This window comes from Falco naumanni, chromosome Z (genome assembly GCF_017639655.2).
Source record: "Falco naumanni isolate bFalNau1 chromosome Z, bFalNau1.pat, whole genome shotgun sequence".
NCBI lineage: Eukaryota > Metazoa > Chordata > Aves > Falconiformes > Falconidae > Falco > Falco naumanni.
Window position 1 is genome coordinate 4,272,249 of NC_054080.1, and position 13,603 is coordinate 4,285,851.

Genomic DNA, 13,603 nt, shown 5'->3' on the forward strand with positions numbered 1-13,603 from the left:
TCTTATGTGAGTGTGTCAATTGCTGGAGAAATCTTACATGGTTTAAGATGCCCTTTAAAATGCAGACCCAACATGGTAAGGAGTCTAATGCCTCTTCATAAAGACAATTGGACTGTTAGGTTTCACTGAGGTGCTGGCTGCATTGGGATATGTAGTTCTCTGCACCAGAAACTGATGAACCAGAAACTCCTTGGCTGCCGGTGAGAAGGCATCCTGGTCACTGGTACTGGGCTGCTGGTTCTGATCATTCTGAATCAACACTGTGTTGGTTTCCAAAAACGCATAATTCTGTGTTGTCCCTGTTGTGTTTCATTTCTCTGCTCCAGCCCAGTCATGTCAAAACATTTTGGAGCTTTTCTAAAAATGTTGCAGGAGGTTACTGAAACTGGCTCCTCTGAACTTGCACCAGCCACAAAAACACCAGTGAACGTTCCTAAACCAACACAGTGCACGAGTTCTTCCTGTAACACTGCCCATTGCCAGAGTGGGCCAGACAAAAAATCTGTGACAAAGATGTGGCCACGTTTCCTTTTTTTATGATGCCTGGTAGTCATGATCTCCTGGGGTTAATCTCCCACGGAGGGAGTCTTTCGGAGGAGGATTTGTCTTCGGCTTGTGTTTGTCATTGTGACACCAGAGCCTTATGTCATCCTCGGTACCATGCAGGGGCATTGCCTGCGAATGGAGGCTGTGCTTGCTGCGGAGCCCCTCTCGCTAGAGGGGCTATACACCACGGGAAGGCTGTAGAGCTCAGCAGTGAATACCGCATCTCTTTCTGTTCCTCCCCAGCTCCAGAGAGAACTGTGTGGCTTTCCTTAGTGGACACAGCTTGCATCCAGGCTTTTCCAGAAGTCCCCACTGGATGCTGTGAATATTGGATGCCTTGTGATGTTAGTCTTCACCTGTGGCTAGTAGTGATTTCTTTCCGAAGCACAGAGCTTCACAGCCTTCAGTGATGATTGTTATCTTTTTTTTGCAGTTTTTAATGCCCAAGAGTGATTAAATATTCAGAGGCAGATGGCAGGGTTTTAGATGCCTGATATCTTCCCTACTGTATCAGTCAGAACGTGCTGCCATTTCTCTCTGGTTGTAAAACCCCCACGGAGACAGACTCATTCTTAATTTAGGTGGCTTGACCAGGATAAGAAGCACCAGATCTTCTATATCAGCAAAGGCCATGCTAGATTAATACCTAATTGTCCTTCATCTTCGGGCGCTTTACAGGAGGAATTGGTGTATATGCCATGATTTCAAAATTAGCTACTTCCTCATACTTTTAAATTCACACCATAGAAAATATTTTAGCCTCACGTATGTCCAAGAAGTGTTGTCATGCCATCCAATAATTCATGGTTATTGGAGAAGTAATAAATATCTAAACCAGTATATATTAGGTGTCTTGGACATATGAAAGGTATGTTAATCTCACTACTGTGAATGTCATTTTGGAGTAATATAGACATTACCATCACTGTGTACTTATCAACTCGTGTAAATATATATGTATTTTTTATATATATAAAACCAATAATATATATTATTAACAACACAAGAGGTAATGGCCTCTTCCTTTTGATAAGTGGTCAGGCTTTGGTATTGCTGTCACAAAAACCAGTCTGCTGGTTGTATCGAAGCACTCTGAACAAAAATAAAGATGATTTAGATTACTTTAGTTGGTCCATATGTCACCTCATTGTACAGCAATTAGCTGGAATTGAGGTTAACTTGAGGTGGATGTTTCTTACTTCTGCTATTAACAGAAAGTTAGATTTTTCTCATGCTACTAAAGACTATTCTGGGTTTCTGTTGAATGAGTTCCTAGTTCTGCAGTCAAAGCAGAGTGCTTTTTCCAGCTTTCTAGATGTCAGCAATTATGTCATGGAGGAAGGTAGCAGATCCCTTACTACTATCCTACTGCAGCGTACTGTCATAAGGATATGGATCAGCTTAAGCTGAACTAAGCCTGTGTTGCTGCCAAAAAAGAAGTTGCCTTTCCCACCTGCTCCTATGCTCCTTATATTGTTTGGGGGAAACAGGTGGCTACAGGATGGGTGTCTTGCAGTAGCAGGCAATGGAAAAAAAAATTTGGAAGGTCAGAGACCCGGGGCAGCTCCTTTTTGAGGCCAGTGTGGTCTGAGATTGGCTTCGGTGTGACTTTACAATTAAGTTCTTCCGAAATGGTTTCAACAGTACGCCTTAACTGGGAAATCAAGATGCCTATTCTTTCAGCTTTTATCATAGTTGAGGATCACAGAATGATATTCTGAAGTTGTTACCACACTCACAGAGTGCAGGCTGGTTGGTTCATGTCTGTCTCAAAAAGATTCCACACTAACTTGAATCCTTAAAGACTACACAGTTTTACACCAATTCTCTAATTTTATTGAACAAAACACAATCTTCTTCTCATTTCAGTGGCTTTGTTTTTCTTCGTCTGATTTGTCCTGCTATCCTGAACCCGAGGATGTTTAATATCATCTCAGGTGACTATGTGCTTCAGATTGAATTCATACTTCATACAGTAGTAGGCCTGAAGTTACTGTAATATGTAATGTAGCAAAATAGGAAATTTTTTTGAACGCTGTGTCCGAAGGCATGTTATCCACATCACTTGACTGACTTCTCCGTAAGGCAGCCAACGTGTGCTTTTCACCCTCAAAGGCTAGGTTGTGGTTATCTCCAATGTAATTTTAAAGTCCAGAAAAACTTGCACTGTGGTATTTAATAACAAAATTTTGAGTTGAAGGCTAGCAATGTGGAATATATTCTAGCAGTGTGAAAAATGCAAGCGTGTGGTCTTCAGATGTCACTGAATACAATGCAATGACAAAGTTAAGGGCTGAAATTCAATGGTATCTCTTAAATGAACAAGACTTCTGCAGAGCTTGGAATACATTTGTGCACCTAGAAAACGTGGCTTGTTTGAACATCCCGCTTAGCTTCCAGCCATTGGAGAAGGTTTGACTTGAGCTCATTAAATACAGTCAGTCTCAAATAAGGAATATTAAAGATGAAGGGTGGGTGGCATTTAGAAGAGGTGGGTTGTGCAGACCTGAGATGGCAATCTTGGTTGATATAGATATAGATATATATATATATATAGGCCATATATAGAAGAGTTCCCATGGGCTTGCTGAAGTGAATGTTGTCACCTCATGAAGTCTCACCCTGTTTTTTGCTGTTCTTTTGGCAGAGTGTGTCTATAGCAGTTAACTAAAACAGCAGCAGGGAACATTGCAAGAGCAGGATTGCACAGCTGCTGTGCCAGCCTGTGGCTCAGTGCTGGCTGGTATCAGCGTTCTCCCAAACAGCTCGTAGGGTTGACTGGGGTGGTGGCCCACACCAGGGACCACATCTGACATGCTGATGGTGTGGGGCTTTCCTGTTGTGAAGCTTTAATGGTGAGGGCAGGCGTTATCCCATGGCAGTTGCCTTAAGCACCTAGAAATGTTTGTTTGTGGGCATTTTGAAGTTAACTTCTGTGGGAGGAAGAAAGGAAAGAAGTAAATTACTGAAAATTCTATTACTAAACTTAAAATATTTGGACATCTGAGTTGCTTAGTTTTAAACATTTGCAAATTTTATACTTCATCTTAGTTTTCTGGGTTTTTTTTCTCAGCAAAGATCACCCCAAGCTAGAGGGCACTTGGTTTGCAGTAGCCATTGCTCTTCCTCTTTCCCTCTCTAGCAGTTTCTTGATATTCCCCACACCCCCAAGTAAAATGCTGATTTGGAAATAGAAGAAATCAGAAATCTGATTCAGAATAGCTTTTTTCTTTATTCATAGACAGTGTTTAATAAAGACAAAGTAGCATGTTTTCTATTGTCTCTCTTTAGGCTGTACTAAATTAGAAGGGCTGTATCAAAGTTCCTCTCTCTCACCCAGTAATTACTTCCATACGTGCTTTGGAGAAAGCATTTGTGAAACATGGCCTAGTACACAGGGATTCTTTAGGATTTTATTATCTTCAGGTAATTTGCAAGTTAGGTACCTTTTGATGAGTTGCACTGTGTCTGCAGGTGTAAAAAGTTACCTATGCATTTGAGTAACCCCTCAATGCATGTCCGTTAAAAGTCCTGCTTGTGTACGTCCAGCTAATATTCTTGACTACTGGTAAGGTAAACTTACAGACTGCACATAGGTCTTTTATAGCTGTTAAAAAAAAAATAATGGATGAGGCAGTCCTTTTGGAGCAAAGCTTCCAATGTACCTTCTTCGCATAACAGGGGAAAAAAAGTATTCTGAAGGCTGTGTGTCTAGGTATGCCTCAGTATCAGCAGCAATCCTACCACCTCAACAACTGTGATGGAAAAACACCTCGTCGTTTCAAAAGTGAAATCCTTTGTTTCAAGCATACTTGAAGTTTTTTAAGACAATTAACTTCCTTAATCAGTTCTCCTAACCCAAAAGTCCAGATTCCAAAGCTAGTAATGTTTTCCAGCTTTGCTGCTTCAAAGGCTTGTATTGAGGCAAACACTAGATACAATGAACGACTGACATAAGTCGCATAGCTCTAGCTATGCAAGAAAAATTACAACTTACTTTCCAGTGGATTTGGGAGGGGGAGGGGAAGAAAGAATAAGAAAAGATGCAGGTAGACAATGAAGAGCATATAGCATTCTTACAAAGAACTAGAACGTTTAGAGATTATATAATGACCATGTCAATTTTGGAAGACCTCAAACCTGACTTTCAACCAGGCCGTTTAGTGTAACTGGAGGGAAAAAGAATTTTGTAAGGTGCTACTGGGTAGTATCTCTTGTTGGAAAAAGTTTTAACTAAGTGGTTAATGTAAAGTGTTAAGTGTCATGTTAACTACAGCAAGTGGCTATAATTTCATGAAAATACAAGCCATGATTGCGTGTAATGTTTACTCTGTTTTCCTGGTGCCAGTAACTCAAAGTATAATTTGTGTAACTTGTCAGAGCCAACTTATGTGGGGGTGTACACAAATAATGAAAAAGATAAACTTGTGATTTATTTATAAGGTGAATATTTTTTTTATTCTAACAACAAGTAATCCTCCTTTCAACAAAATTGTTTCATTTTTGTGAAAAAGGTTCTTTACCTAATTCTTACTAACATCACTTTATTTTGCATATTTTTTTCTGTATGCAACTACTATAGAAAATCAGACATTCATGTTAATATGGTTTTGTGGACAGTACTAAAGCAACATGTTTCACTTCAGCAAGTGACACCTTCCACATATGATTGTGTTATAACATTAGAAATACTTTATTCCGTGAAAAAATAACAAAGAGCGTTACTTTCAGGTGACTGCTGTTAGTTTCACATGGAACGGCCAGTAACTCTGCTTTGTATTCCTGACAGATTCTCCTTCCCCCACTGCTGCAAGAACACTGACGCTGGTCGCCAAGTCTGTGCAGAATTTAGCAAATCTGGTTGAATTTGGAGCTAAGGTGAATATCATTTTACACACAGAGAACAGCCTAGAACTATGCTTCCAGTACATTTCAGTGTTCCTTCCTGTGTAATAGATGCAAAAATCTGTTGCTATTTTGTCACGCAAAGCCTGACACATCACCTGTTTGTCCTTATTGGGAAGGAGGCAGTTTTGTATGTCCTCCTTATTTAGAGCTGAACAGGGTGTTGATCTGAACTAGAGCAGTAGTATAAAGTCTGGTCAAATTGTGAAGAGGAGCCATAATAGTTTGAGAGGGAGTGATTTAGAAACTCACGTTAACAACTTGGTACATCCCATAAACGTTTTGAATCTGGTAGTAGGAACAGATTCAAGTGGTCTGTTCAAATAATTGATGAACAAGTGACCATGCCAGTAGGTATGACGGAGTGTGATGCAACTATACATTGATGCTATGAGAACGCAAACTCAGCAGGCTTTTGTTCCAAAGGCAACAGTGGAAGTATGTGGAGCATTCTTTTCTCTGTTTGCAGCAGCAAAGGCAGCAGTCATACTCCAGTATTTCCTGTGTTAGAGGGGAGAAGTGGAAGAGGAAAGGCAGGCAGCCATCCCACCACAACAAAAGTGTCTGTGATGGTAAAACGGGCACACCTTCTTTTGAAATACTCATCAAAAAGACAAATGAGAATTTCTAGAGCAGGAATCTGTGATGGGAAAGAATCAGAGGGATAAATACTCCGCCTTAAATAGATGATGGGAGCTTTTTTTTGTTTTCTTCATTTCCATTGATTATTTGATGTCAAAGGGGAGGCACCTTTCAGTAGTAATTGGTATGCTTGTGTACACAACCGTGAAATGCATTCCACATAACGTTTTCTGTCTATGTATAGTAATTAACTTTCAGACATGAGACTACTCAGGCCTAAATTCCCAGCGTGGTATAGATATCCGATACTGAAATAAATGAAGAATTGCCAACCTCTGACTCTTCCCCCTCCCTTACTTTCACCCTGCATTTACTTACTCCTTAGATGGGTGTTTTCTGTGGTAGGGCACTTCAAAGCACTTCTCCTATTTGTACTCACTTTCATATTGTTAGATGTAATTAATGTTGTAAATCAAGCGTACATATAGCACTAAAAAGCCCCAGCTTTCAGTAAAGTCTCAGTTCCCAAGCCAAAACACGGTTGAAAAATAAACCTGTTGACTTAAGCATAATGAAAGCGACTTCAGCCTGGCATTATAAAAGTTAGTCCTTTGACACACATAACTTGGAACGTAAGCGGTAATGAAGTAACAAGAATGAGGGCACTTATTCCTGATCATGCCTTTGAAAGCAGAGCATTTGTTCATTGCAGCTAGGTATTGAGAGACATTCCATCTTAATGCAAATTCATGCCAGTTCGCATGTATAAGAAAATTTCTGAATCTGAAATTCTTCTGAATATAAGTACCGCCAAATTCTGTACTCTTTTGACTGGCTGCACAGCAGAGATGAGAAATTCGCTTGAAAAAATAAAATCACTCCAGATGACATACTTGTTTTGCAATGTCATTTGTTTGACTACAGTGTGTTGACTTCAGATATCTTGACAATGTTTAGTCAAGACAAATTATCTTGACAATGATTTGCTCTAATGAATGCTTTTAAAAATTACTAGGAGCCGTATATGGAAGGGGTAAATCCATTCATCAAGAGCAACAAACATCGCATGATCATGTTCTTGGATGAACTTGGGGTAAGCAGTTAAAAAAAAAAAATCTTTGCTGGAAGTTATGTAGCTACATTATAAATGAAAATTCTTTACACTTTTATTCACTAGCTCAAAAATGGATCAGCTGCCATGCCATTTTAAATGCTTGTAACTGAATAAATTTTTCTAATGCATGTTTAGAAACTGCAGATTGCTGGCCTGTCATATGGAATTGAAACCATCAAATGTCATCTTACAGTTCATTAATTTAGTGCTTCTGTAGATGTGACAAGCTCAATTAGATTTTGTAGCTGTGAGGATCAGAAATTTTGGCAAAAAATACAAATATTAAAAAATATGTTTTAAAACAAATTCCTATATGTACTTTGTCATACGGTTTTGACCAGAAATTGAATTATTTTTTTTCTTTAAAAAATATCAGGTTGAATGTGTTAGGTGTTGCCAAATGTGTCACTGCATGCGTTCAAGATATTCTAGTTCGAAAGTGAACTGCATTTGCTGTATTTTTTTTAACTGTTTTGTGTATGATTGATAAAACAGGAATTAGGTCCTTGTGTTATATGTGTATTTTTAAACCAATAATGCATTTTAAAAAACAAGATAAAAAAGAGTGCTAAGCTTCCTGAATTGGTCTCTCAAAAGTGACCTAGAAAACATCTCAGAATATTTTGATAAGATATAAAACTGAGTGTGGCATTTGGGTAGGTTGCCGTACGTTACCTTTTTCTGGTTAAGTTGCAACTTCCATGTGTTAGGGTATGTCAGTTTTCTTTAGATGACAGATTTTGTGTGAGAACTCTGAAGACCGTTGGTTTGAAAATAACTGTTGGATTAATCTACTGTTCTAATGACAGAATTACTGGTTTATGACCAGTTACTTGATAGTTACAGATTTTGCTGATTTTTGGTTGCTGCTCTTCTCTCATTTAGACTGGGAAAAAAGCACCTAATGGATGGTTCCCCCTCATTTAGGGGAAAGTTACCTTAGAACCATCATAGAATGGTTTGGGTTGGAAGGGACCTTAAAGACCCTTCAGTTCCCACACCCCTGCCCCGGGCAGGGACCCTTCCCCCCTGCCCAGGCTGCTCCCAGCCCCGTCCAGCCTGGCCTTGAGCCCTGCCAGGGACAGGGCACCCACAGCTGCTCTGGGCAGCCTGGGCCAGTCTCACTGCCCTCACAGGGGAGAATTTCTTCCCGATATCTCATCTAAATCTCCCTCTTTCTGATTACAGCCATCCCCCCTTGTCCTGTCACTGCTTGCCCTTGTAAATAGTCAGTCTCCAGCTTTCTTGTAGGCTCCCTTTTAGTATTTGAAGGCCACTGTAAGATCTGGGAGCCTTCTCTTCTCCAGGCTGAACCACCCCAACTCTCAGCCTGTCTGCACGGGAGAGGGGCTCCAGCCCTCTGGTCATCTTCATGTCTTCTGGACTCGCTCCAGCAGGTCTATGTCCTCCTTCTGTTGGGGGCTCACAGCTGGATGCAGTACTGCAGGGGGGTCTCACCAAAGCCCTTGACCTGCTGGTCATGCTGCTTTTGACACAGCCCAGGATTCAGTTGGCTTTCTAGGCTGCAGGTGCACATTGCCAGGTCATGCTGAGCTTTTTGTCCACCAGCAGCCCAAGTCCTTCTCTACAGATCTGCTCTCAGTCCATTCTCTGCCCAGCCTGTACTGATACTGGGGGCTGCCCCGCCCACGTGCAGGACCTTGCACCTGGCCTTGCTGAACTTCACGAGGTTCGCACGGGCCCACCTCTCAAGCCTGCCCAGGTCCCTCTGGACAGCATCCCTTCCCTTCAGCCTGTCAGCCGCACCACACGGCTGGGTGTCATCAGCAAACTTGCTGCGAGTGCTCTAAATCTCACTGTCCACGTTGCCAACAAAGTCATTATACAGCTCTGGTCCCAGTGTGGGCCCCTGAGGAACACCACTCGTCACCGGTCTCCAGTTGGGACATTGAGCCATTGACTACAACACTTTGAGTGCAACCATCCAGCCAATTCCTTATCCACGGAGTGGTCCCTCCATCAAATCCATATCTCTCCAGTTCAGAGACAAGGATGTCATGTGGGACAGTGTCAAATGCTCTGCATGAGACCAGGTCGATGACATCAGTTGCTCTTCCCTCATATGTCAACACTGTAACCCTATCACAGAATGCCACCAAATTCATCAGACACGACTTGCCCTTAGTGAAGCCATGCTGGCTGTCACCAGTCACCTCCCTATTTTCCATGTACCTTTGCATAGTTTCCAGGAGGATCTGCTCCATGATTTTGCCGGGCACAGAGTTGAGACTGACTGTCCTGTAGTTCCCCAGGTCTCCCTTATTTGCCTTGTTAACAAGGGGGTTGTGTTTCCCCCTTTCCAGTCAGTGGGAACGTCACTGGATTGCCACAGCGTCTCAAATATGACGCATAGTGGCTTAGCCACTTCATCCACCACTTCTCTCCGGACCTGCAGATGTACCTCATCAGGCCCCATGGACTTGTGCCCCTTCAGGTTCCTTAGATGCTCTCAGACCTGATCTTCCCCTATAGCAGGTGGTTCTTTGTTCTCCCAGTCCCTGCCTTTGCCTTCTGTGACCTGGGCGGTGCGGCTGGAGCACTCGTCAGTGAAAACTGAGGCAAAAAAACCCTCATGGAGTACCCCAGCCTCCCCCGCGTCCTGGGTAACCAGGTCTCCCGTTTCCTTTGGAAGAGGGCCCACCTTTCCCCGTCTTCCTGTTATCTCTGGTGGACATATGGAATCTTTTCTTGTTGCCCTTGACGTTCCTGGCCAGATTTAGCTCTATGAGGGCTTTAGCTTTCCTAACCTGATCCTTGGCTGCTCAGGACATTTCTCTGTATTCCTCCCAGGCTACTTGTCCTTGCTTCTACCCCCATGGGCTTCCTTTTTGTGTGTGAGTTTGTCCAGGAGCATCTTGTTCATCCATGGAGGGCTCCTGGCATTTTTGCCTGACTTCCTCTTTCTTGGGATGCATGGCTGCTGAGCTTGGAGGAGGTGATCCTTGGATATTTTCCAGGGGGTTTTGGGTGCCTTTTCCCTCCAGGGCTTTATCCCATGGCAGTCTACCAAGCAGACCCCTGAAGAGGCCACTGTCTGCTCTCCTGAAGGCCAGGGCAGCAAGCTTGCCCCCTCCTCACTTCCCTAAGGGTCTTCAACTCCACCACTTCACAGTCACTGCAGCCCAGGCTGCCCTTGAGCTTGATGTTCCCCACCATCCCCTCAGTGTTGGTGAGACCAAAGTCCAGCGTGGCACCTCGCCTTGTTGGTTCCTCTGTCACTTGGAGAAGGAATTGATTGGTCACTCATTCCAGGAACCTCCCAGATTGCCTGTGCCCTGCTGTGTTGTCCCTTCAAGAGATGTCAGGGTGGTTGAAGTCCCTGGTGAGGACGAGGCTTGTGAGCATGGGGTGGCTCCTGTCTGTCTATGGAGGGCTTCATCCGCTCGGCCTTCCTGGTCAGGTGGCCTGTAACAGGCCCCCACTGCAATGTCACCTGTCCCTGCCCTCCCTGTAATCCTGACCCCTGAGCTCTTGCCGGGCTCCTCATCCCTGCCCAGCCGGAGCTCCTGCACTCCAGCTGGTCATTGACATAGCGGGTGACACCCTCTCCTTGTCTGCCCTGCCTGTCCTTCCTAAAGAGCCCGTATCCTTCCATTCCAGCTCCCCAGGCACTGGAGCCATCCCACCATGTCTCCGTGATGCCAATCAGATCATATGAGTATCTATGCAGTAATTTTCTGGTCAGCTCAATGGTAGTGTAGCAATGCCAGATCTCCTAGTAAGAACCCTTCTAGCAGGAGCAGAGATTGCAGTATGCTCATAAAACGCATGTTTGCAGAGAGGAGGAAATGCATAACTCATAACAGAAAGATGGACTGGAGACTTAGCTGGGAAGAGTAAAGTTGCAGAGACTTGGCTGGAAAGACTAGAAACTGGTATGGAACAACTGTGTTGGCAGAGCTGTAGAGGTACAATTTGTCTTCCTGCATGCATGGGTACTCAGCATCCTAAATCCACTCTCATCTTCTCTGTTGAAGAATGTTCCTGAGCTTCCAGACACTACAGAGCACTCTAGAACTGACCTTTCTCGTGACCTGGCAGCCCTGCATGAGATATGTGTGGCACACTCGGACGAGCTCCGGACGCTCAGTAATGAGCGAGGTGTAATGCAGGTAAGCAACACGGGTTAACAGACAAATCACAGGTGCAGGCAGTATGTCTTCCAGTTACTCCTCAGTGTCAGGCTTCTTTCGTAGTATTTCTGGCTAGGAGTATGACTGATGAGCATGTTAAAATATGTGCATTTCACCAGGTTGTTTATCTGTAAAGGTAAATACTTGGTCCATAGTTTTGTTTCTTCATGCAACAAAACTCAAGAGTTTTTTTTAAAGTTTCCGGATGAGTTTCTAGAGGAAGCCTAGATGTGCAAAGTTACCGTCTCCTGACAGGCACTCTGGGTCATTAGTTTTAGGATCTTGGGTGTTTTTTGGTTGAGAACTAAATTTTCTTTGGTTAGCTTTCTGTTGATACCTCACTTCTGTCTCATAATTTGGCAGTGTATTTCTAAACAACCACAGCAAACTTTTCTAGCAGACCGCGGCAGTGTGTTTGCAGTACGCTTCCTTACCTCCACGTTCAGCTACAAAGCAAAGAGATCCGTGAGCAGAGAGGCAAAGTTCGTAACGCTGTTTTAGAATTCCCTTTTGAAGGCAGCATCTTATTGACTAGGGAATTGGCTGTTTCCTTCCCCCTCCCCTCCCCCCCCAGTTTCTCAAGCCAGACTGTTCTGTTCCCAGCAGCTAATGTGTGGTTTTCCTGACTCCCCTTTCTACAGCATGTTCTTAAGAAGCTTTTGGCTATTACTGAACTGCTTCAACAAAAACAAAATCAGTATTCAGTGTCTAACAACATCAGGTAGCAGCCCTCTACCTGAATTCTGCATGGATCCAGCATGCCCAACTTGGAGACTCACACCAGTATCACTTTCTTCTTGCTCTTGCCAAAAATAGCACACCCTGTCACGTTCCCAGTGATGTGTGAACTATGCAAAAAGAAAACAAAGATTCTGTTGGTGAATGATTGTACCAGCAGCTTTTTAAGCTATCTGTGCAGGACATTTGCACTTTTTTCCACTTGGAAACAGTTTTCACAACCTCTGAGCCTTGGTGTACAGTTCACCTTCCGCAAAGAAAATGCTGTGACTGTGTCTTGGACTTTGAAAATTACTTTCAGCACCTCTTGATTGCCAAAGTTTTGCTGTCTTGTTGGAAAAGAATTATCAACTGACATGAAAAGAAATGTATTGTTTTGACAGCCACATATAACTGGATAACGTTTCTTACTGTAATTTCTGACTGGTTACAATAATTACGACTTTTGACTGTTTCAACAACTTTAACTTGTATTTACAGTTTCCAGAATTTGATGTTATGGTAGGAACAATCTTTACTGTACACTTTTTATACCATGCTGTTTCTCTTGCTGGAATCATGTTGAAAGAGAATACGCAGAGTGGGTCTTGTCAGCTTTATTTTTTGATGTGCCACTGATTCAGTCTGAATAGTTCTTCCATCAAGAACTGTATATCCAGATAAATCACAATGCTTTTGTAAAATGTTTACAACAGTAAATAATTTGAATTCAGTAAATTTATTGATCCTTGTATCAGACATGCATGCATTCATTAAACCATTTTATAAAATAGGTATTGGTTGGTCTTTTGTGTACTGTAAGTCTAGCTGTGAAACATTATTTTTATAAGTTTTTGAAATAAATCAAGATGCAGATCAACTCTTTATGGAAACCGGCTAACTTTGGCTGCTGTGGAAATTTTGCACAGCGTCTACACACATGATATACTTGGCAGTGTTCATGCGATGTCACTTTTTTAGGATGAATCCTCAGAACAGCATTACCTTGTCCACGTGCTTTTATTCGTATGCATCTCTCATGGGGTGAGAAGGTAGATGTTGAAAAATGTCATGGAGGGAGGGATGCATTTCACTCGTAAGAGAGAAGTAGTACAATACTTCACAAAGTAGTGGGTTAAATTTCAGTGGTAAATGTGACAGCAGCTTAACAAGATTCATTGGCAAGGTACACTTCATTATTTACTATGTAGAGGACAGGGAGAGAGAAGACTGTCAGGGAGACCCTCCCCTTGAGTCATGAGGCTCAGAGAGGACCCCCCGTGTTCTACAGTCCTCAGAGGGGAGTTCAGGTGCAGCTGGATCCAGACTTAGTCCCAGACTTGGACAGTGATTTATGTCTAAAGAACTACATATGCACAATCAATCCTTTATACCGCTGAGCTAAGATTTCAGAGTTTCAGCGCTCTTACCTGGTAAGTGAATTGGGAGTGTCTGATGTGATAAGGATTTTCTCAACCTCAAAAAGTAACCCTGAGAGGCATCCGTACTCAAGGGAAGATCCTGTGTGCAGCCCACTGCCACGGCAGGAGAGCTTCACGGGCCCTGGGCTGTCCACTGCTTATGG

At 42.9% G+C, this 13,603-nt stretch overlaps 1 protein-coding gene across 1 annotated transcript in view; it reads left to right on the forward strand.

The window, feature by feature from the left end:
- Positions 1 to 12,811, forward strand: part of RASA1 (RAS p21 protein activator 1) — a 68,041-nt gene extending 55,230 nt beyond the window's left edge. Inside the window, exons 21-25 of the mRNA XM_040579284.1 lie at positions 2,416 to 2,483; positions 5,336 to 5,424; positions 7,049 to 7,126; positions 11,146 to 11,280; positions 11,943 to 12,811. Coding sequence (XP_040435218.1) covers positions 2,416 to 2,483; positions 5,336 to 5,424; positions 7,049 to 7,126; positions 11,146 to 11,280; positions 11,943 to 12,026 — 454 coding nt within the window. The 3' untranslated portion in view covers positions 12,027 to 12,811. The remainder of the gene's footprint in view (positions 1 to 2,415; positions 2,484 to 5,335; positions 5,425 to 7,048; positions 7,127 to 11,145; positions 11,281 to 11,942) is intronic.
- Positions 12,812 to 13,603: the final 792 nt, after the last annotated feature.